Below are 23,550 nucleotides of genomic sequence, written 5' to 3'. Positions count from 1 at the left end.
CATGATCAGCGCGCACAATCTTGGAATGGTGGGCGGCAACTACGTCTTCATAAGTTACCATCCAACTAACAACACCAAGTCATTCGGGGCAGACTCGTGGTATCAGGTAAATAACTCTCAAAGCCCTTTTTGAAACCACGGCTTTGGATTTGGATTTGGCTTCAGGTTCCGTGCTCTCGTCTGAAACCCTGAGCGCATATGCAAAGCACAATTGTCAAAACTGCCGCAGGGCCAAGCTAGCCCGAGCCGAGTCTGGTGCCGAAGCCGTGGATTCGAAAAAGGTCACAGTTCACTTTCAAGTTGGTTAATTTCAGTTAGTTCATTGTGTTTTCTAACTACGTTAATTTAAGATTTGGATTTGAGTGCAGAGATACATTATAAATTATTTCAGCACACGATGACGCGGCGAATCCAGAGGTAGCCATAGCCTAGCCGTATAACCGCCAATTTGAACAATGACTGACACTACAAAATGCCGTTGCTTTAAACTGTAGGTTTTCTCGGTCAATTTCGGAAAATTACCAGCGGCCGATTTCACGAAACGTTAGGATCAACCACAAGCCTATACTGAAAAGGGTCATTCAATTTAACCATTCATCGAAGCTGCATTCAAATCCGCAGGAGTTTTTTTTTTGAGGCGTGTGTTTAGTCATTCAATTTCATTTTGGGGCAGTCAATTCTGGAATTTGTGCAATCTTAAAAATGCCTGGTTAACTTGTTGTTTCCTTATAAATGTTAAAGGTGTGCGGTTAAATTTGGCACTCTTGAACATAATTTGCCAAGGTGTATGGCACGCGAATAGATGGGTGAGGAATATTTACACACACAAAACAAAACTTAGAAAACATTTAAAAAAAGATTTAAAAAACATTCAAATAATATCAGGGCTTGGTCAGTTAACCATAAAAAGTCTCCCGAAAAAGTACCTTATGGGGCCCCAGGTAAAGTCTAATGGAATCATAAAATAAAGAAAATAAGGTTCGTTTGATTTCAAAGTGAAGGTACGAAACAGTTTTCCGTTTAAAGTTTATCTGTTCATTCGTATTTCTTTAGTCGTACTTTGAATCCTCGTTGAGCAAAATTAATTGCCTGTTTACGAAATTGTAAATTATTAAATCAGCAAAATCTCTAGTCGAACCAGCTTTGCTAAACTGAATGATGATTGAAAATAATGAGTGTGCTAGGAACTGGAATGCCTCAAAACGAAATTTAATGACCGAATTCTGAATTTGAAACGCAATAAAAACCGGAGAGGCAAACTAACTTTAATTCAAACGCATGAAAATTAAATTGGCTGCTCATTTTCCAAAATTGACCGAGAAAATCTATACTTAAAAAAAAAACATGCCCCACTTTAAACCTTCTATGTCTTTTCTGTCTTACTTTCTGTTTATAAAGGAAAGTAAATAACAGCAACGGAATGTCAATGCTTTTAATAGTTAACGGTTCGGTAATTTATTTCAGTTATGTTTTTACGAGTACGGAATGAAGGACCCGTTTATAAAAAGCTGTTACGCGTATTGACATAACGTTGGGAAATAAGCACAAACCCACGTACAGACGGAAGCTTTTTATTTTTACATTTAAGAGTTAATGGAAAAATGCAATATATTACTTGAATTTGTATAAGAGTTTCATGTCCTTGACTAGTTCAAGTCTAAGTTTGGCACTAAAGCTTCACATTTTCCTCTGCAAATGGTTTTAACGTTATAGGCCTATTAATATACATGTATTAAATTTGTAACAATAGGGGTGTCGGAACATAGGGATGTCGGAATATAGGGGTGTCGGAACATAGGATGTCGGAATATAGGCTGAGTTGTCGGAACAGGTGTGTTGGAACACAGGGATGTCGGAATATAGGTGTGTAACCATTTAAATTGCCACTGTTAGTAGTATGTTTGTTATGCTAAAATATATATTTGAAACGTTCGTTTGTTGTTGCCAATTTTGGAATATGAATGTCTAAACTATAAATACAAAGGTTGTATAGAAGAAATGAAAAAAGTCAAAGAAAATCTAGAATGGTATACAATGGCCGTGATTTACCTGTATGTTGATTTACCTTTTTGTTGTCGCTTAAAGGCAGTGGACACTATTGGTAATTACTCAAAATAATTTATAGCATCAAAACTGATTTGATTTGATTTCGAGACCTCAGATTTAGAATTTGAGGTCTCGAAATCAAACATCAGAAAGCACACAACTTCGTGCGACAAGAGACCGGTGTTTTTCTTTCATTATTAACTCTAATTTTCACAGGTTTGTTATTTTATGCATATGTTGAGATACAGCAAGTGAGAAGACTGGTCTTTGACAACTACCAATAGTGTCCACTGTCTTTAAGGCCCTGTCACACCTTCACGCGTCAGCTGGCGTATGCCGACGTATGAACATTTTTCCAAAACGTTGGCATACGCTGAACTATCGATGATTTTTTTATCTTATTTTTAAGCGTATACAAAGCTTTGGACGTACACATACCGTTGAAGTAACTTGCATAGAACGTTTCCATACCGGTTAGATAATTTAATATACAAACAAACACCAACGAGCGCTTAGCGTGCTACCGGCGTTGCAACTTAAGGCCCTGTCACACCATGGCGTGTCGCCTGAACGTAAGCCAACGTATGCGGAATTTTAAAAATACGTTGGTGTATGCTGATGTAAGTCTGGGGTAAATTGGTATACGTCGTTTACGTTAAAAGCACGCACTGATACGCTGTTCAAATTTTGAACACGTCGAGCCCGCATAAGTTTCCCGTACGTTCATGGTACGTTAGACACATGTTGACATACGCTGGCATACGTTAGAGGAATGTTACTCGTAGTTTAGTATACGTTGATGTACATCGGCTAACGGTTGCTTGCTTCTTCTTGGGAGGCATGCCATCGGCGGGATCGATGTGCTTGAGATCGGAGCGGTGTTTATACGTTCTACAGCGGCATAGGTCACGTGTTCGTTGTACGCTGAGGATACGTTGAGGATTCGTTGAGAATAAGTTGAGGATACGTTGAACACGGCAAACATATGCTACGAATGCGTTAGGCATACGTTACTCATACGCTGTGATACGGTGTCATAACTTTGTTATTAGACGTTATCAATGCGTGAGTCATACGCTATGTATACGTTCAATACGCTATGGATACGCTATGGCTACGTCCTTTCCAACGCCGATGTCGACTTTTTCGATGCATTTCGTTGGAAAGTTGGACGTTCTTGGACTTTCGAACTATTTTGTGCATACGTTGGCATACGTTCAGGCTTTACGCCATGGTGTGACAGGGCCTTTAGGCCTAACGATAGTCTAGCTTGAGCGTGTGTGTTTTTTTGCATGGAGCAATTCAACCAATATAAAGCGTCCTCTTTGCGTCGTGATCTTTGTCGTGTTTGTTATCGCTGCAATGTGACTCGGCCTTTATAATTATAAAAAATAAATTCTAGTTAATTTTAACCTCAAAAGTCCGGCAACATGGTACACGGACGTAGTTGTTACGCCTTTAAATTAAATGACAACAAATTATAACAGCGACTGCTTGGCCTTTCCTTCCAATCTTGAACAAAAAAGCACCGCAATGTAAACGCAGTGTTGGCATTGGATCGAAGTACCTATTAATACTAAGATCACAGTTCCATCGAATAATGCTGGTGCTTTCTTTAACCGAAGGTTAAAACGTTGAAATTACATAGGCCCCTAGCAATCAAAATAGTAATCTAATCAAATATTAATAATCCTAAGATCACTTTGTCATCGAAGGATGTTTATGCTTTCTTTTAACCGACGCTTATAACTTCGAAATTATATAGTAATCAAAATAGTATTAACAATCAAATGCGAAGGTTTTTCTTTGATGATTCTCTACGAAATGTCCTGATTGATTTTAGTAAATGCTTTTGGTTTTTTCAGGGAGATGAGCATGATGAGATTTTGAAGAGCGCTTATCGGGCATTAATGACGATCCGTGTGTATGAACCAAAGAATCAGGAGTATATTGACTTTCAGCGTGAGATTGCAGATCGTGTGCTTAAAGATTATAACATCACATTTGAGCCAGGGGATGAGGTATGACATCCACTTTATACCATGGACCCCCTTGTATGTTCATAATTAATTGGATTGAGCAACGACTATACAAAGTTCCTTTGGGAAGAAATAAAAAAAACGACACTACTTTACTTAAAAAAAATGTTTTCTTTTTGTCAAACTAAATTTTTAAGATTACCCTCGATCCAAATGTTCATGCGAAAAACCAAAACCATGCGAAAGCAAGAGTTTTTTTTTCTTCAAAAATAATGTAGGGCCTAGATGTTACTGCCATATTATTTTCTGATCCAACTGTATTAGGGATAAGTGACATCTACATTATTTTTGGATTTAGAAAAGAATCTTTATTCAGGATTATCAACAATTCAGATGAGCTTGATATGCAAAAGCGAGTTTATCAAACCCATTAGTAAGTGACATAGTCCTGAGCAGACGATTCTATCCTAACACCTGATAATAATTGTGTAAACCTTTAATACACAGAATAATTTCTTTGCGTCGTCATTCCATGATGCTTTGATTCTGTACTCACTTGCCATCAATGAGACACTACACGAGGGAGGTGACATACGGGATGGTCTAGCACTAAGGGGGAAGATGTGGAACCGAACATTCAGAGGTAAATATACCTTTATATAAACCATTTTTAGGTATGGGTGACACATCACACTGCACTTGTTGGGTTGGGTACATTTGTCTGTATGCACCCAATCCACGCAGTACATTCTTATAGTGTCCACCATACATCAAAAAGGCTAAGTGCAAGGTCACAATCTGAGTTTTTGCCAACCGAGGCTGGGAACCTTAAAGACAGTGGACACTATTGGTAACTGTCAAAGACCAGTCTTCTCACTTGATGTATCTCAACATATGCATGAAATAACAAACCTGTGAAAATTTCAGCTCAATTGGTCATCGAAGTTGCGAGATAATAATGACAGAAAAAAACACCCATGTCACACGAAGTTGTGTGCGTTTAGATGGTTGATTTCGAGACCTTAAGTTCTAAATCTGAGGTCTTGAAATCAAATTCGTGGAAATTACTTCTTTCTCGAAAACTGTGTCACTTCAGAGGGAGCCGTTTCTCACAATGTTTTATACCACCAACCTCTCCCCATTTCTCGTCACCAAGTAAGGTTTTATGCTAATAACTATTTTGAGAAATTACAATTAGTGTCCACTGCCTTTAATGGAAAGCCATAAATGCAAACACAAACAGGTACCTACTGTTTGTAACAATGTTACACACAATTATATTTAACGATAGCGTTGAATTTGTTGAAAACAAAGTTACCAATCATGATAGGCATATGATTTAATTGAACGTTTGCAGAAAATATTGACCTCCCCTTCTGGCGGACCAGTGAAAGATCCAAAATGTGACAAATTATTCCTTAATACGTCTTCTCTCCCCATCACTCCATCCCCCCTCCCCCTCCCCACACCCGCACACACATTCCATCAGATATGCACTCAAGTGTCCCGCAAATGTGTAAACTCTTCTTCTTCTTTTTCTTCTTTTTTGAAACTGGTTACCTTAATTGATTGAATGCATTAAATACTTAATTCCAGGCATCGGTGGCGAGGTTGACATGACGCCAGACGGAGACAGAGCGACCGTGTATTCCCTATGGGATATGACTGACACTGAAAATGGCGTGTACGAGGTAGGGATAATCCGGAAACTGGTTGTGCAGAAAGCCTACCCTTCTCTAGATCTTTAGATAACCGATGGATTAGATTTTTTTGCGACAAAAGCCTTGAACTTTTAGCTCCAATGTGAATAAAACAACCCACTCATTGAGTGGTATATGGTATCTTGAGTAGAATGCGCTCTTTGAAAGCGGCCTCTTAGGTCCACAGATGCACTCTTTGTGAGATTACTATAATTATTCTTGAATTATTATTTGAAGGGGGCTTATGGCAGCGTCCATTTTCTCGCTGAGCCGGTACGCTATGTGAAATAGCTTTTCGGTCCACGGAATCGAAAACAATTGGCTCAAAACATGAGAACATATTTTCGTCTTGATAAGAGTCAAAATAGGATTAAAATATTTCTTGAGTAGTCTGAAACTCCTTTAACCTATTGAGCAAGGTTAACTTAACTTGTGAAGAAAGCCGGTTTGTGGCATGTTGTGGCCAATCGGCCAAGAGCACCGCACACAAGCTCTGGTGTTTCTGATCAGCATCGTGTGGGCTTGAGTTTCGGCCGTGTGTGCGGCACCTAAATGTAGCCTGAGCCCTAATTGACACTTGTGTCCTTAAGCAAGACACTTAAACCACGATGCGTCATCCTTCGGATGGGTCGTTAAGTCGTTGGTCCCGTGTGTTGCGTATGACATATCCAGTGCACATCGAAAAGAGAAGGGGTTCTCCCCGCTGTTCCAGGTTTGATTGGCAGCACATTGCGCCAAAATACCCTGTAAACAATTGTTTGGTGATATGTAAAAGGACTAGGTAGGTCTCATAATGCAAACGTTAGTCCCTCATACCTTGCAGGAAAATGCTTGTTATTATTACTATTTATTCGACCAGAACAGCACAAAGTGTACAAAAATAAGTATAAAAGCACAAAATAATAAATAAATGTTAAGGTGCCTTGAGCGATATGAGCGCTGTAAAAAAGAAGCCAGTATTTTCCGTGGTCTTTCTTGAGAAGTTTGAAACTCCTTGAACTTATTGGCCTATGTTAATTATATTTTTGAAGAAAGCCGGTAACCTCAACGACACCAAGTTTTAAAAAAACTTGTTAATGTTAAAGATTTATGTTTCTTATTCAGGTTGTTGCTGATTTTTTTGGCTTGTCCGGGAAGGCAAAGTTTTATAGGGAGATCAAGTGGCACGGGCTCCCTCCCGGTGAGGTACCATTGGACAAGCCTTTCTGTGGGTTTTACAATGAGAACCCCGTCTGCAAATCTGAAGGTAGAAACTCCTGTCTTGGTGTTCACGAGTTAAGCCTGGTTCATACTTTTTTTTTGGCGAATGCAATGCGAATTTGACGTAACTTCGACGTCACAAATTTGTTTTCGCTGCTTCAGCACAGCTCAACCCCCGCGAAGTGTTCGTTGCGAATTCGTGACGTCATCATTTCTATCGCATTATCGCAGGAAGCATGAACCGGGCTTAATATTGAGTCTTAAGTTTTGTCGTAACCGATCTCGAATTACTCACTTTTTTTTTTTTTTTGGAAAGATCTTCGTCATATTTAATGGGAAGAATAATTGAGCTTGATACTCGACATCAGGTAATTGAGTCCAAAATTTGCACAGATTAAAATATTTTTTTATTTTATACTTTACTCTGGGATACACCAAGTGAGAATAGTAGTCATCATCGTCTATATATTGAGTGTTTTGGAACTTTCTTCAATAATTTGAGGTGCTCTTTTCTATTAAACTCGGATTTTTACTGTTATCGTGAAAACAATTGAGGTCCCTTGCAAGACGTTGATTATAATTATTAGTACACTTTTCTTAATGTTTTATTTCATGTTCAAAGAGAGCAACACTGTTTTGATAGTCTCTTCGTGCTTGGCTGCCAGCGTGTTCATAATCTCAACATGTGGCATCATGTTCGTCTACAGGTAAAGTAAAGCTCCACCATCTTATAACAAAAGAGCAAAATACTGACGTGGACCTCATTAATTAGTTAAATTGTAAAGCAGGTCGTTGTTTTACCGATGTACACAAAAATAAAACAAAACAAAACAAGACATTTAACAATGGTCTATGTCAAAGTAACGGGGTGGATCTCATATCTCGAGTTTAGGACGAGTTACTCAACAAACTTAGGACTAGGCAAGCGAATTTACAATCTGATAGGACTAGTCCTAAGTTCTTTGTGGACACTACGCCGGAACTATTTTCTGAAAAAGCAATGTGTCACCATAAACATATTTATTCTTCATCAACTAAAATTTGAAAAATTGAGTTTGTTACATATATTTTTGTTTATTGGTTATCCGCAGGAAATGGAAGCTGAATGCCGAGCTGATGAACATGTCATGGAAAATCCAATATTCTGATCTGGTTGTTAACGATATTTCCAAATCAGTGGCGTCTTCGATTCGATCCCTCTCACTGTCTGTTGTAAGTTATTATATACGGGGGCATTTACCAATGAAGGGCGCCACCAATAGTTTTCTGAGGTAAAGTCGTTTTAAAAGTAGACAATCCCAAAGATTGAACATTTGACGTCAAATTTCGAGACTCGTGAATAACACCAGAGATATGCTGTTGAACCCACGTCCATAATCACATTGACCTCGCATCATTGGATATGGAGATTCTCACTTCAATCAGACGTACAGATTAAAAGCCGACACATGTCCTTATAATTGAGGAAAAGCACAGGGGACCAGTCTACAGTCCCAATGCACGAAGTACGTTTATCCTAACGCCTGTCATTCCCAGATCTCTGGCGTAAGGCACGAGCCTCGAAGTATGACGTCAGAGGTTCAGACTAACAATCCCAGTGCACGAGCAACGTTTGCCCTTAACGCATTTATGCAACAATTCGAGCAAAATAAGTGTTTGACTCTATTTTGTATCTCAAACCTGACCGATGTGGATATTGACTTTGCTTCGGTGAAGCATTTTAAACAATCAAACCACTCAAGGGCAAACTCTTAGAACTGCATCGCCCTGGTGGCCTTACACTTTCGTATTATACACAGTGACTCTGTATCTGTGTACAGAGAAAGAGTCCTTAAGCACTGCACTACATTAAGAACATCCTGATGTTAAATATAATTTTTTTGAATATGTGCTGCGGTTTATAATTTGTTTCATACAGAATAGTTGAGGATAAAATCACAATGAACAAAAGTAAAGCTTACAGATTGTAACATATCATACCCGTTTTATGAATTCCAAAAATATTTGACTTACCTTTCAAATCTGCCTCCGCTAGCATCTCTAAAAAGTCAAAACAGACATGACTTATGATTAATTCCACTTTGTTACTATAGTGGTGTTATTTTATTTTATTTCAGACTGGCCAGACGGGAGACGCAAACCAAAGACAAATTTTCACCAAAGTTGCTCAATATGAGGTAGGCCTAACTATATCATTTTTTGTTTAGACTCCTACCCTATTGTTTAAGATAAAAAAAGCTAATACCCAACATTGCTTCCAGTGAAGAAGATAACAAATACTTGAGAGATAGTTTTATCGTATTCAAAACACCTATATCACATCCGCTGTTATGTTTGTTACCGGTATGCCTACACATGCAAAATAAAAACGAACAATAAGTTTGAGAATGAATTCAAATTTTCGAAAGCTTTAATGATTCAAGAAACTTCTGTTTTCTTTCTACACTATTTTGCATCGGCTGTAAATACTCGTTTGTTTACTCTTTGTAATGTGTTTTTGATGTTCTGAACGGTGGATGTTTGACCACACTTAATTAACTACTCCAACGTTTTTTTTTTACTAGCCCGGGTTTACACAAATATTTAAACTGTGTCACAAAAGATGCGTCAAGACCTATAGTTAATTTTATTTATTAATCTAACACATATTTTAAAGATTATTTGTATAATATTGTTATTTTTTGAGCCAGTTATTTTGTAATTGTACTAAACATCTTTAATTTATTTCCTGATATCGTCCCATCAGGGTCGTGTGGTTGCCCTGAAACCCATAGTGAATAACAAACTCGACCTGAATAGGAGTGTGCTCTTGGAGTTACGAAATGTAAGTTGATCTCTAATTCAGCATTAGCCTTTTGTCAAGGCGTTCATGTCTTGGACAGCTTCATGGAGCCGCTCTCCCAAGCGAATGGTAAGGGAGACCAAGCACAGAAGCCACGAAGGCTTTGACAAAATGCTAGTTCAGCAGGGACCTCGATCGTACTTTTCATGTTGCTGTTAACTCAAAGTTAGCTGCAGTAAAACAAAACAAAATGTTTGTTTGTTTTCTTTTTTCTTTTGGAGTAACGAATATAGGCCCCCTTTAGTTAAAACTATTCTGTCCGCCCTTTATCATAAGTTTTCTATATTAACTAAAAAAAATAAAAATAAATAAAAAAAACGGAAACGTTTGTACCGAGGTCTCTTACAGAAAGCTGGTCTAACCCTAAGTCCGGAACGGAACAAACTAGATTTTAGTACTCTATGTTTTTGACTTATCTATTGTTCATAAAGTAAAACAAATGTCTTAGCATAAACTTTTTTATGTATTTTCGCCGTCTGAAAAACTAATCCAACCTAGTCAAAGTTACAAATTAAAGTTTGTCTGTTTTAGAATTCCGTGTAAAGAAAAGCATTAGACCAACCCCTGTAAGAAAACTTTCCTTTTTTGTTATTAAAGGTACAGTAGTTCGCTGTTTTTAAAAGTGTTATTGTTTAATCATTTGCAGTTGAGACGTCTTGAGCATAGCAACATTATCCGGTTCGTAGGAGCCTGCACAGATGGACCAGATGATTTCAAAGACATGATCATAACGGAGTATTGCCCCAAGGGTAGTCTTCAGGTAAAACACAATACTCATCAAACTTGAACATCAGTTGATAAAGACGAGCAGAGTATAACTGTTCGAAACGTCGAGACCAAACCGTCTCATCCCCGACTCATTGTTGTATTTCAAGCAAAAATTGGTACATGGGGCAGAGTGGGAAAACCCTAAGAAGTTAAACATGCTATGCCTGATATTATAGCTATGATTAAGTACAAGTCACATTATGACTTAAAGGCAGTGGACACTATTGGTAATAACTCAAAATAATTAATAGCATAAAACCTCACTTAGTAACAAGTAATGGGGAGAGGTTGATGGTATAAAACATTGTAAGAAACGGCTCCCTCTGAGGTAACGTAGTTTTCGAGAAAGAAGTAATTTTCAAAACCTCATATTTAGAATTGTTGAGGTCTCGTAATCAAGCATTTGAAATCACATAACTTCGTGTGACAAGGCTGTTTTTTCTTTCATAGTTATCTCGCAACTCCGACGACCAATCGAACTCAAATTTTCAGAGGTTTGTCATTTGATGCATATGTTGAGATACACCAAGTGAGAAGACTGGTCTTTGACAATTACCAATAGTGTCCAGTATCTTTAACAATAAAGTTATGTTTATCGCATAAATAAGACTTCCGTTTTTTAAGATTTAATAATTCATAAATGTTTTAAGTCATGTTAATGAAAGCAGCCTGTCGATAACTATAAGTCGTAGTTATTTGACCTATGCTATAACATAAGATAAGTCATGTCTTTTTGGTCATGACGATTCCGTCGGTGTTGATTCGCCCGAAATGGATGTATGTTTGGTGTTTGGTTTTATATTCTTCTTCTTTTATCTGAATTAGATATACAGTTTAACAAATGATCCTTAATTTACCTTTTTACTTTCTTTACGATCAGGATATTCTCGAAAACGACGCGATAAAACTGGATTCTGACTTTAAGAGTTCATTGTTAATTGACGTCATCAAGGTGGGTATCTGATAAAGTGAAATGCTCCCCCCCCCCCCTAGATTAAAGCCAGGTTTGCCTTTTAAAGTTCCCCGGTAGAGAGCATAACTCAATTTCTACACAAAAAATTCTTAAAATGCATGTCGAACAAGACTACCTGAGATATTCTGCGTCAAACTTGTCCTTGATCGCACTCTTTTACGGAGTTCATCCACATAACATACACATTCTCAAATTTGCATCCCTGTGTGGAAACATATTTTGTTCTTTCCATTGTCACGGTAGGCCTACTTAAGATTTTCCCACATACTTGTGCACAACAATTATTGTGGAACACCTCAGTCTTTCCCCTGTGGATTCCTTCGTTTCCCTTTTTGTTTTGTCATTGGTCGACGTCCGACGAGGGTTCATAGATTTATCCTTCATATTAAACATCGCTTGCCATTTTGTTATCATCCCCCAGGGTTTGGGTTTTCTTCACCACCGCAGTGAGCTAGGCGTGCACGGCAGGATGAGGTCTTCTAACTGCGTGGTGGACAGCCGCTTCGTGGTCAAACTGACAGACTTTGGTCTCCTTGCTTACAGGGATGATGCTTTATCCGACCAAAGTGATGAACAAACACACCTCAAAAGTATGCTCATTGTCTTCAATAGATGTTCATTTACTGCTGCTAAAATATATGGTTCGAACTTCCTCTATCTACCGGGCAATCTCGGTGGTCTAGTTTGTATGAAACTGCTCTAGACCTACAAAGGTCGTGCGTTCTAATTCCACCCGATTAATATGCCTGTGATTTTGATTTCACAGAACTGTGGGAAAGTACTGAGTATACAGTACTTTAAACACATCGTTGTAAGTGAATTAAAATAGCATGGGACGAACTATTTTCACCGTTAAGCCCGGTTCATACTTCCTGCGAATGCGAATGCGATACGAATGTTGACGTCACAAAAATTCGCAACGAATAATTCGCAGTCAGTTCAACTTTGCTCAACTCACTTGCAAATATCGTTTGAAAGCAGGGTTGTGACGTCAAACTTAAGTCAAATTAGCTTCGCATTCGCATTCGCAGGAAGTATGAACCGGGCTGGCTTTACTCAACAACAAATGAATCAGACAGGATTTGTGTTGTACTTAACTCTGATAATAGCGGCACTACGGGATCCCTCCTTTAGTCTTAGAGGCTTTGCCGAAACTAGGACTAACACATTTTTACGATGTATCAAACTGGAAAGGGGGGGGGGGGGGGGGCTCGGTTGCTGTTTTATCGAGTGGTTAAACGGATGAACGTTTCAGGACAACTTGTCAATACCAAACAGTCTATACCCTCAATATAAGTTTCATCTTTTGGAATGATTTCCTTAGAAGTGCGATTATGTGCTATAGAGCTCAGTCAATTTATGTGGTCCTGTCGTGTCCTTTGCAGAAATGCTGTGGAAACCACCAGAGTTCATTCGAAAATCAAACGAAAACCACACGAAAGAGGGTGACATTTATGCAGTTGGTATCATCATGCAGGAGGTGGCGATAAGAGGTCCGCCATTCGAGAATGAGTTTCGAGAGACTGAGGGCGTAGAAGGTGATTAAATGCTCCCCTTTCTCCGAATTATATTTCCGATCTCTTGTTCTCTTATACCCCTGGCAGAAACGATCAGCGGTCCTCTTAAAAAAAATCCCTTTTCGGTGAGCACAGACCTATCTATACTTGATCAACCGGTTCCAGGTCTTTTACTCTCGCTGGACCAAAAGGAATGGAACAAATTACCTCATCATGGAATCATCTTCAACTGCAGTCTTCAAGAAAAATCCTTAAACATACCTTTTCAGTCATGTCACATCAATCATATGTATGGTTTTGTTCTTTTTCTTATTTCTGCGACTTGGAGAAATATTCTTTATTAAACATGGTGTCGCCATCTTGCGTTTCCAATGTAACTATTAAACGAGACTAGAGCGAAGGTTGCCAAGCTCTTTCTATTGAACGCCATTGCTCACTATGTAGTTGGTTGGATCGTTTAACCCTGCCATATTTATAACTCTGTTCGAAAAATGGCAATCTAATTCAATTTAGTAATTAAATGGTTTGCAAAACAGAATATCAATAAAGGAAAACCGAATGTTAAAACTATCGACTGGATCGGTCAAACTGCCGAAAAGATGAAATGGCTGTTTGAATCAAATTTCAGAAATTGAGAGGTGGACTTATTGAATAAAATAATGAATAATTTCCATGTCACAATGCAGCACGAAAATGGCAATGTTACTGAAAAGAATGAATTATATTAAATTGTCAAACTGAATGACGAAATTTCCGAAAGGAGTTGTCGTGCGAGGATATTGATCTGGACCACCGAAATTGTAGCAATGGTGTTCCACACATTGTATCATTTGCCATTTCCTATTGCACACTTCGAACGTAAGGGCAAGTGTCTGTATGAACAATTTTCATTAAAAAAACTGTGGAGTTTCATACTGAAATTTCTTTATTTTTTTATGCAAAAGAAAATCTTCATTTCATAACCAATAATATTTGCGAACGGTTATTTACTCTCAGTCTCCATGTTGTATATATTGTTTAAAAAAAAAAGAGGTTGTTAAAGACCCTGGACACCATTGGTAGTTGTCAAGGACCAGTCTTCTCACTTGCTGTATCTCAACATATACATAAACTAACAAACCTGTGAAAATGTAAGCTCAATTGGTCGTCGAAGTTGCGAGATAATAATGAAAGAAAAAAACACAGTGTCACACGAAGTTGTGTGCTTTTCGAAACTTGATTTCGAGACCTCAATTCTAAATCTGAGGTCTCGAAATCAAATTCGCGGAAAATTACTTCCTTCTCGAAAACTACGTCACTTCAGAGGGAGCCGTTGCTCAGAATGTTTTTTTTTTTACTATCAACCTCTCCCCATTACTCGTTACCAAGTAAAGTTTTGTGCTAATAATTATTTTGAGTAATTACCAATAGTGTCCACTGCGTTTTAGATATGAACTGTATACCACACTCTAAAAACTATTATTACAACTTATTGTTCTTGTTTTGAGTTTATACCCTCTGTCTTAAATGTTACTACCTTTTTACCAATTTCAGCCATTTTGAAAAAGATTGCGTCTCATTCAACTCAACCATTCCGGCCCCACGTCCCAACCGAAGCCTGTCACCCAGAAATGCGCGCTATTATGGCAAGATGTTGGCATGAAACACCAGAGGAAAGACCCACAGTGGATGAACTCATGGCCAACATGAAGAAGATTTGCAAGTATGATTGCTGGATAACTAAGCCCCCTTAAATAAAGGGATATTGATTGGAAAGAAATGGTCGTGCAAATAAATTAATGAATGTTATCTGTTATCATGCTGTGCTCACAAAATCATATCGTGTACTTCAGAGGGAGCAGTTTCTCACAATGTTTTACACTATCAACATCTCTCCATTGCTCGTTACCAATTAAGTTGTTATGCCAGCAATTACTTCGAGTAATTATCAACAGTGTCCGGTGCCTTTAAGTTTTGTTTCTGGATTTCAATAGGAATGTCTCGGGAGGTATCATGGACAACCTGCTATCTCGTATGGAGTTCTACGCCAGTAACTTGGAAGGTCTTGTAGAGGAGAGAACCTCTGCCTTCTTAGAAGAGAAGAAGAGAGCTGAGACGCTCCTCTATGAAGTCTTGCCGAAGTAAGATACATCAATAAGCTCATGATTATGTTCACATAACACGTTTTTATTCACTTAAAGGGCAAACTTTGGTAAACAGAATTGATGAACAAAATACCGTTTAAACTGATTTGAATATGAAATAAAACTCATTGATTTAAGATTATTACGAATTATAGGTCGGTGGCCGATCAGCTTAAAATGGGATCCACGGTACACCCAGAGTCTTATGACAATGTGACGATTTTCTTCAGTGATATCGTGGGATTCACTGAGCTTTCATCGGGCAGTACCCCTATGCAGGTGGGTCAAATCATTGTTCGTTGGTATCTCCTTCAGCAGTATTGGAAGTAATCACTGGTTACTATTGGGTGCGTTCGTTTAGCTTCCCTGGGTCGACCCCGGTCTGCCCGGTACGTTCGAATAGCTTTTACGGGGCTCACTGGGTCAGCCCCCACTGCCCTGCTTGTGGAGTGTGTCACTTGGGGGTGACCTGAGGTGCACGCCGTCACCACGAGAGGGCGAGTGTGATCGTTCGATTAGCTCTTGTCACAGGGGCTCACCCAAGTGAGCACTGCGGGGTCGACCCAGGAAAGCTTTACGAACGCACCCAGAGTAAATACTCAATGCAGTTTACTCATATAAACGTGTATAATTGTGATTGAGTAGTCAGCAATTGTATTTATTGTGTGTCAGTGACATTTTTACCTTCATTTTGATCTTTTGATTTTTGTTTTCAAAATATCATCTCTCTGAAGGTTGTTGCTCTGTTAAACGATCTGTATACCTGTTTCGATGGCATTATTGGCAACTTCGACGTATATAAGGTAAGTCTTGCACCAATGATATACTATTGTCTGGAATGGGGTGAACAGTGTTGGAGCTTGCAGAATGTGTTTTGGAGCAATACTTGTGTTTTAATAGATGTTAAATTGTTTGCCGTACCCGCTGCTAAAACATAGAAATCGAACTGCCTCTATCCACCGGGCAATCTCAGTGGTCTAGTTGGTATGACACTGCTCTAGAATTCCAAAGGTCCTTGGTTCGAGTCCCACCCGAGTACTATGCCTGTGATTTGCACAGAGCTCGGGTAAGTACTGAGTTTACAGTGCTAAGACACATCGGTGTATGGGTACAAACCAAAATGAATTGTGTTTTAGACGTCATAAGTACATAAGTACATAAGTACATAACCAAACAAACAAAGAATTTAAGTTAAAAAAACTGATTTTTCTATTGAAGGTCGAGACGATTGGAGACGCCTATATGGTGGTGTCAGGCCTGCCCATCCGCAACGGCTCTGCCCATGCGCGAGAAATCGCCAACATGGCGCTTTCATTGCTTGGGGCAGTGGGAACCTTCAAAGTTAGACACAGACCAGAGTGGAAGCTTCAACTACGGGCTGGAGTACACTCGGGTAAATGTTTTTTTTTTTTTTTTTTTATGTTATCAACAGAGTTACAATCACTGTCATGTATAATTATCATAGAAGCCGAGGTATTACACGTTTGTTTCTAATATTGTGTACTATAATTTGTTTTGTTTCCAATCGGTAATTAAGGTACCTCTTCTTGGGCAAACTATGTAACATATCCACGTTGTGTTTCCCTTCGCTGGCATGATACAATCCACAATGACCTTACCCAGTTTGCCTTTTAGAAGTTCCATGCATTCTTAAACGCAAGTTTTATCTATAGGGTCATGTTTCATCGTTTACATGTCACAATCAAGTGTTGCAAGTGTGTAAAGTCATGCTAAAAATTGCATTTATTCTTCCTCGCAATAGGTCCATGCGTGTCTGGAGTGGTTGGTCTTAAGATGCCCAGATACTGTCTGTTTGGTGACACAGTCAACACAGCGTCAAGAATGGAATCAAACGGAGAAGGTAAAACTCTTGTTGGATAAAGTGCCTTTGATGATACAAACAATGGGGTCATAATTGGCATTTCGATTGCATATAGATGACTTGCACTGGTGTTGTTCTCTCTTTCTTTCTAATTATATATAATCATATACCATTGGTTCTGATTTGTAATTTTGATTGGCTTTAATTTCCCCGTCTTTTCTGAATACCTTCCCTGTATCCTCCTTCTCTGTTTTGCTATAAATAGCCATATTTTTGTTTGTTTTTGTTTATGCCTCCTAAATATTGTCTGTTTTTGGATCGAAAGCTAACGCCGCCTACCCATTCATAAACTATTATATATTAATATGGTAATGAAACCAATGATGCGTCACTGTGAACTAAATTTGTGTAGCTTGCTATTCTGAGGAAAACCTTAAAGAAAGTGGACACAATTGGTAACTACTCAAAATATGTATTAACATAAAACCTCTTGGTAACGAGTAAAGAGGTTGATAGTATAAAACATTGTGAGAAACGGCTCCCTCTGAAGTGACGTAGTTTTCGAGAAAGAAGTAATTTTCCACGAAGTTGATTTCGTGACCTCAGATTTAGAATTTGAGGTCCCGAAATCAAGCATCAGAAAGCACACAGCTTCGTGTGACAAGGGTGTTTTCTTTCATTATTACCCTCGATGACCTATTGAGCTTAATTTTCACATGTTTATTATTTCATGCGTAATTATGATGAGATACAGCAAGTGAGAAGACCGGTCTTTGACAGCTACCAATAGTGTCCAGTGTCTATAAACTCGCACTCTGCTCATCATAAAAACAGAGCTTGAGTCTGGTTCTCTGAAACGCTCAGCTTTACAAAATGCCACTTCACTGTTGTTGTGTATCACAGGCCTATATCTACTTTTAATTGTTAGCAAACCGGTACTTGATCTTTAATTTGACACTTGTCGATCAAGTGATGTCCGGGCCTGCTTAGATACGATCTACTAGTCCAGCACCATTTATAACACACACTCTCCACTTTGACGTGTTTTCATTCTTAAGCACTCAAGATACACATCAGCGATACGACCCGACATATCCTGCAAGAGTTTGACGAGTTTATCATTAAGGATCGAGGAGAAATTGAAATGAAGGTACACAAATCAACTTGTACAAGTTGTTTACTAAATGATTTATTGATACATCTATTCATTTGACAATTTGTTATGAGCTGATTGAATGATAATGGCAGACCAGGGGGGTGTTTCATAAAGAACATAATACAATTAATCTTAACTATCAATCTTAAGTCTGAATCAATCTTAGTCTACAATTAATTGTAAAAATCTGTTTCATAAAATCAATCTTAGCGTAAGATCAATCGAGCGTACGAAAAAATTGATATCAATTGTATCTTAAGGCTTCAATATTATTGACAGAGCCTAAAGCGCGACCTTTGACCCAAAACACACTTTTGGGCTCTCAAAACTTTTTTGAAGTCGGCCATCTTGTTTTCACTGTGAGTGGTGGAACCGTGGTAAGTAGAAAATAAATTCGATTCTTTTATGATTTGTTGTTGGATTAGAACGTTGATAGTTTGCTATTTTATAGTTTATGTTCACAGGACTTACTAAGTGTTCTTGAATGAAAATAAACCAAGCACATGTGTGGTTTTTACCGACTTAAAAACTGCTGTTTTTCAGCGTGAATCGCCAGTGACGGCGTGGGGGCTAGCGGTGCATAGTGACCCATCAAAACACACTGCTAATTACGGTGCACACAATGGAGGGGGATGTGTCTATAGTTTTATTAGCTATGAAATTTGTTAAGTTGGTTTGACTTCATTATATTGATTTTCAGGCAGTAATAGAACGTTAATGGGGTTGATTGTTGTTGTATGTAATTGTTAAAATGAATTGGTATATTTTATTCTATTTGTTTTGGAGAAAAAATAAGTATTTATTGTGGATGTCTGACAAACGATACTTTTGATAATGATGGGATAATGATCAATTGATGTGTCTCCTTTTTGATTTTTTTTCATAAAAGGTGTTATTTTGAGGACTTGTGACAAGTGGGTTAACTTAATTCATATTTTTATATTATTTTATTATCTAGTAGTAGTACTCTAGTCTAGCTAGGCCCTATATATAAAATAATAAAAGCCAGTCAACTCATAATTAATTTCAAAATGCCAATATATTGGAATTTTCAGTGATCAGAATTGTCTGTAGGTGTGAATTAATTATACAGGGATATTTCAAAGATACTTGCAAGTAATGACTATTTTTTTAAGTACTAAAACTAAAGCCTTAAATAATAACAAATATGTTGTTTCATTCAGCAGGGAAAGATATGTGAAAACCAGGAAATAACAATTGTACAGCTGAAAAACGTTCTCTTGGTGGGTTTGTAACGGGAAAAAACAAGATACTCTTTGAAAAGTCAGCACACTGTGCACACAAGGTAAATTTGTTTTTAATTAATTTGTTAATTATATTTTGGTCGTAAGCAAGTAAGTCTGCCACTAATTATGTTGTACACTGTAGGCTGGGCGACTAGTTAATTGTACTACTGTACTCGACAAGTCGCAAGTTGCGACTACGACACTAGTTGAGACTAATTTTTAATTCTCAAGATGTGTTGATTGTGGCAATGTTTGCCGCAGGCGTAATATAGTAAAGTTCAAGTTGAAAGGATTGAAGGATTGTGCCACTTATGTCTGATTGTATTTCGTAAGTAAATTATGTTGTCGTGAGTAGTCGTAAACGACACAATTGGTTCAGGTAGTCACAGACTATAATTATTTGAAGTAGTCACGACTATGTTTTTAGTAGTCGTAGCGGCACGATTAAACATATGAACGTTCTTTATATTTTTAGAAGGAGGTTCAAGCCCTGTTGATGACACTCTTCTTGAACATTTCCTAGATGCCCTGTCTCCTCAAACCAAATTTGGAATCTATTGACATGAGTCAGACACAGACCCGTTGCCATCTGAAAGTGCAGCAGGTAAGACCCAGTTACTTCCAAGTCAAGTTTACACTGGTGATATTAGGTAAAAATGTTTAAGTGTCAGTTTCACTGTCCAACTTAATCCAACTTGTAATTACTCTCACAAAGGAGGAAGCATTTTATTTTGTTAACTTTTCATTACAATAACAATAATAATAATAATAACAGGTATTTGGAGACGTTCCCCATAGAAAACTATATCACAGCGCTTACAAAAACTGAAATGCACAATAAACAACAAAATCTTATCGGAAAAGCTACATACACAATGTTTGAAAAGAATGAGAAAAAGAGAAAAGCTCAAAAAGGGAAAAATGTGTTTCAGAAGTTTTTTAAATTGGTCTGTGGATTAAGCGGCTTTAATGAAAGAAGGGATGTTGTTCCATGCTGTGGATGTATCAATTTTTAGCACATTTTGAGTGTAGATATCAAGAACCAATTACTAAAAGATGGATGAGTTAAAAAAGGGTTCAACTTCAATTGAAATTCTGGATTTAAAAATTATATGCATGTATATAATTATCAATCACCATTGTATCATTTTATAATAAGTTTCAGAACAATTATGATTTTTTTTTTTATTATATTTCTTTTTTAGGATTTGGAATCTCAAATTTCTCAAGAGTTGCAATCCAAGTGAACAGTTGAATAGCAGCAGCAGCAACATCAACAAACAGAGGAAGCTTGAGCTTATGTAAGAGACTTTGGATGTCCAGAGAGGCATGATAGTATGTCTGTAACTCTTTGCATTAGTAAACTTGTATTCTGTTTGGTCTAGAAATTGTTGTTTTAAAATACTTTGACAATATCTTAAACAGTACATTCAATGTATTTATCTGAATTACTATTTATTAAGAGTGTCTTCATTTTAAGTATGGACAAATAAGTTTATCTATTTAAGCATAAATTATGAACTTCACAATAATATGCTTTTTGTTAGCCTTTCCATGTGTTCACCTAATTCAAGTAAACGAGAATAAATTTATACAAATGTGAACTGATCATCTAAAAAGAATTACTCAAACTGCATCTGCAAATTTTCTTAAACTTAACCTAAAGCTTTTACAAAGTGGAGCAACAATATTGTTTGTTTTGCAATGGTTGCATTTTATTTTATGCACACCATGCAAAGCCTTAAATACTAATGTGTACAACATAAATTATCTCTTCAAAAAAGCATTTGTAACATTAAATTCTTTTTATAAATAAACATTTGAAAAAGAGTTGCTTCTTCAGAGAAAATAAATCGCTAATAAAATGGTTTGTTTTTGTATTTCTTACAGTGTTTACATGAATTCAAGAATTAAACAAAGAATATGCCAATAATCATTATTTGCTCTAACCAAATCCCCAGCTGCAGCTGCTACAATGTTCTCCTATGTAATGATTTTCTGTGTCAACTAGTTGGGGGAGGGGGGAATCCTGCATTGATGAACAACCTCTCTGTGTATCTTGCTCTGCTGCTGGATTGATGAAAATTATACTATTCATTTCTCAGATGATAAAGTTATCCTTAGCATTACCCTGATGCAGTGTATTCGCAATGCTGCAGCCATACTTGCAAATCACTAAACTTTATCTACTAGGGTTCTTCTCGTCTCCAAAATCCCTCTCCTTGCACAAAGCATTTATTTTCCCTTCAAGAGGTTGAAACGCCATCATTTTGTCGAGATGACATGTTTACCCCACTAAAGTACTACACACAGTTCCCCAAAAAGTTTAATTTTAGTGTTAATTAATTTTTCACATGTCACTCAAGATTAATTGTCTTACTCCTACAATTGATCTAGGACCATGTGTGAGGCCAAGATTGATTCAGAGTGAAATTAAGTTTGATATTGATCTTAACTTTCTTTATAAAACGGAGATAAGATTAATTGTAAATTTGAGTAGTTTAAGATTAATTGTTGGGAGATAAGATTGATTATTGGGAGATACGATTAATTGTAAAGCTTTATGAAACACCCCCCAGGGTTTGATTTAATGGAGAAAACATTAAAACAATATCAATTCTAGAAAGCGAGAATTACGGCTTTATTTTAAACACATGTCATCATGACACAGCGAAACGTGGGAAAACAAAAAGTGGATTTTCCCGTTATTTTCTCCCGACTCCGATGACAGATTGAGCCTAAAATGTTCACAGGTTTGTTATTGCATATATAAGTTGTGGTACACGAAGTGTAGGCCTTGCACAACACTCTTTACCAAAAGTGTCCAATGGCTTTAAATGAACACGTTGCCTTGGATCGGACGAGTTGGTCTATAAAAAGCGTTTGAAACGGTTCGTTATGAAATGCATATGGTTAGAAAGATGTTGTAAAAGTAGAATTGGTGATCTACACAAATGTGCCTCGAAATTGCGTAGTTTTCTTTTTACCTCGTCGACTAACATGGTCGGTAATTCATTGGAGTCAAATTTTTGACTAAAAAAAATGGCCGACTGTGTTAAAATTCGCGACGTAAAAGGAAAACCGTGCAATTTTGAGTGATACTTGTGTGGATCATTATAATTTACTTGTAAAACATCTTTCTAACCATATGCATTTTATAACAAACGGTTTCAAACGCTTTTTATAGACCAACTCTTCCGATCAAAGGCAACGTGTTCCGTTAAGTAATTTGTTCCGCTCAAAGGAATTATGAAATTGAGCCCCGTTGTTGCGTTGAGTGGATTTTCACAAATAATTGGATAACTGAAATTTATTCCACATTGCATAACTGTTCTTATTCAATGTGATATTGAACATAATTATTGTTACGCTCCAGGCAAGCCTATTTCATTAAGTGCGTTACTGACGGTGATGAAAATTTAAAACATTGTTGTTTTTCTGATCAAACTGAATTTCGTAATCCAAATCTTATTTCGTTAACACTGCAGGGTAAAGGTAAACAGAGGACATTCTGGCTGATCGGACAACAATCTCAACCTTAGTTCATGCAGTTCAAGAGGACTGATCTGTGATCAATTGTAAACCTTAATGCACCTGTTTGGGGTTTCTATATGTTTATCCACAAACCAAATTCAAGAATTTAGGCCTACTCACTCTAAAAACTGTAGGTTTTTTTTAAGTTCAGGCTGATCCAAAAACTGGCTCATTGTTGGAATTTCAACTCGGATCCTTTGTTATTTTAATTAACTATAAGTTTTCTCGGTTAAATTCGGCAAATGAGCAGCCAATTTCATTTCCATGCGTTCGAATTAAAGTTGTTTTGCCTCTCCAGCTATTACTGCGTTTAAAATTCAGAATTCGGCCATTCAATTTCGTTTGTTTTGAGTCGAGTCAAATTCCTTTAGCACTCTGTTCAATTTAGCGTTTCGTCATTCTTTTTCGTGACAAACACGCCTCAAGAAGCGTCTGCGAATTTAAATGCTGCTTTGATGAGAAGTTAAATTGAAGGGTTATTTTGTTAAATCGAATTACGCAACATTACATTTGACTAATCATAAAACGAAATCGAATAACCCCTTTCAGTAGCATTCGATTTCGCTCGAAATAGAATAGCGGGGTGATTAAATTGGCTGCTCATTTGCCGAAATTGACCGAGAAAACCTATATAGATTAATTA

At 37.4% G+C, this 23,550-nt stretch overlaps 1 protein-coding gene and 1 long non-coding RNA gene across 3 annotated transcripts in view; both read left to right on the top strand.

Annotated features, from left to right (window-relative positions):
• The window catches only part of LOC139937327 (atrial natriuretic peptide receptor 1-like), a 42,667-nt gene extending 19,752 nt beyond the window's left edge, over positions 1–22,915 (top strand). Inside the window, exons 3-22 of the mRNA XM_071932431.1 lie at positions 3,912–4,067; positions 4,533–4,668; positions 5,622–5,716; positions 6,830–6,971; positions 7,548–7,632; positions 8,017–8,134; positions 9,052–9,102; positions 9,672–9,749; positions 10,414–10,527; positions 11,416–11,487; positions 11,930–12,098; positions 12,894–13,046; positions 14,559–14,727; positions 14,999–15,145; positions 15,304–15,427; positions 15,883–15,951; positions 16,367–16,541; positions 16,911–17,009; positions 18,029–18,120; positions 22,862–22,915. Coding sequence (XP_071788532.1) covers positions 3,912–4,067; positions 4,533–4,668; positions 5,622–5,716; positions 6,830–6,971; positions 7,548–7,632; positions 8,017–8,134; positions 9,052–9,102; positions 9,672–9,749; positions 10,414–10,527; positions 11,416–11,487; positions 11,930–12,098; positions 12,894–13,046; positions 14,559–14,727; positions 14,999–15,145; positions 15,304–15,427; positions 15,883–15,951; positions 16,367–16,541; positions 16,911–17,009; positions 18,029–18,120; positions 22,862–22,915 — 2,298 coding nt within the window. The remainder of the gene's footprint in view (positions 1–3,911; positions 4,068–4,532; positions 4,669–5,621; positions 5,717–6,829; positions 6,972–7,547; positions 7,633–8,016; positions 8,135–9,051; positions 9,103–9,671; positions 9,750–10,413; positions 10,528–11,415; positions 11,488–11,929; positions 12,099–12,893; positions 13,047–14,558; positions 14,728–14,998; positions 15,146–15,303; positions 15,428–15,882; positions 15,952–16,366; positions 16,542–16,910; positions 17,010–18,028; positions 18,121–22,861) is intronic.
• On the top strand, positions 18,467–21,087 carry LOC139937639 (uncharacterized). Of its 2 annotated transcripts, none has more exons than XR_011786075.1 (4): positions 18,467–18,503; positions 19,314–19,432; positions 19,849–19,977; positions 20,579–21,087. It is a non-coding gene; the product is annotated as an uncharacterized lncRNA (long non-coding RNA). The 2 variants fall into 2 exon arrangements; XR_011786074.1 differs by having other exon boundaries at positions 18,473–18,503; positions 19,311–19,432.
• Positions 22,916–23,550: the final 635 nt, after the last annotated feature.

Source organism: Asterias amurensis, chromosome 5, assembly GCF_032118995.1.
Source record: "Asterias amurensis chromosome 5, ASM3211899v1".
Taxonomy (NCBI): domain Eukaryota; kingdom Metazoa; phylum Echinodermata; class Asteroidea; order Forcipulatida; family Asteriidae; genus Asterias; species Asterias amurensis.
Note: the sequence above shows the minus strand (reverse complement) of the source record. Positions and strands in the feature narration are given on the sequence as shown.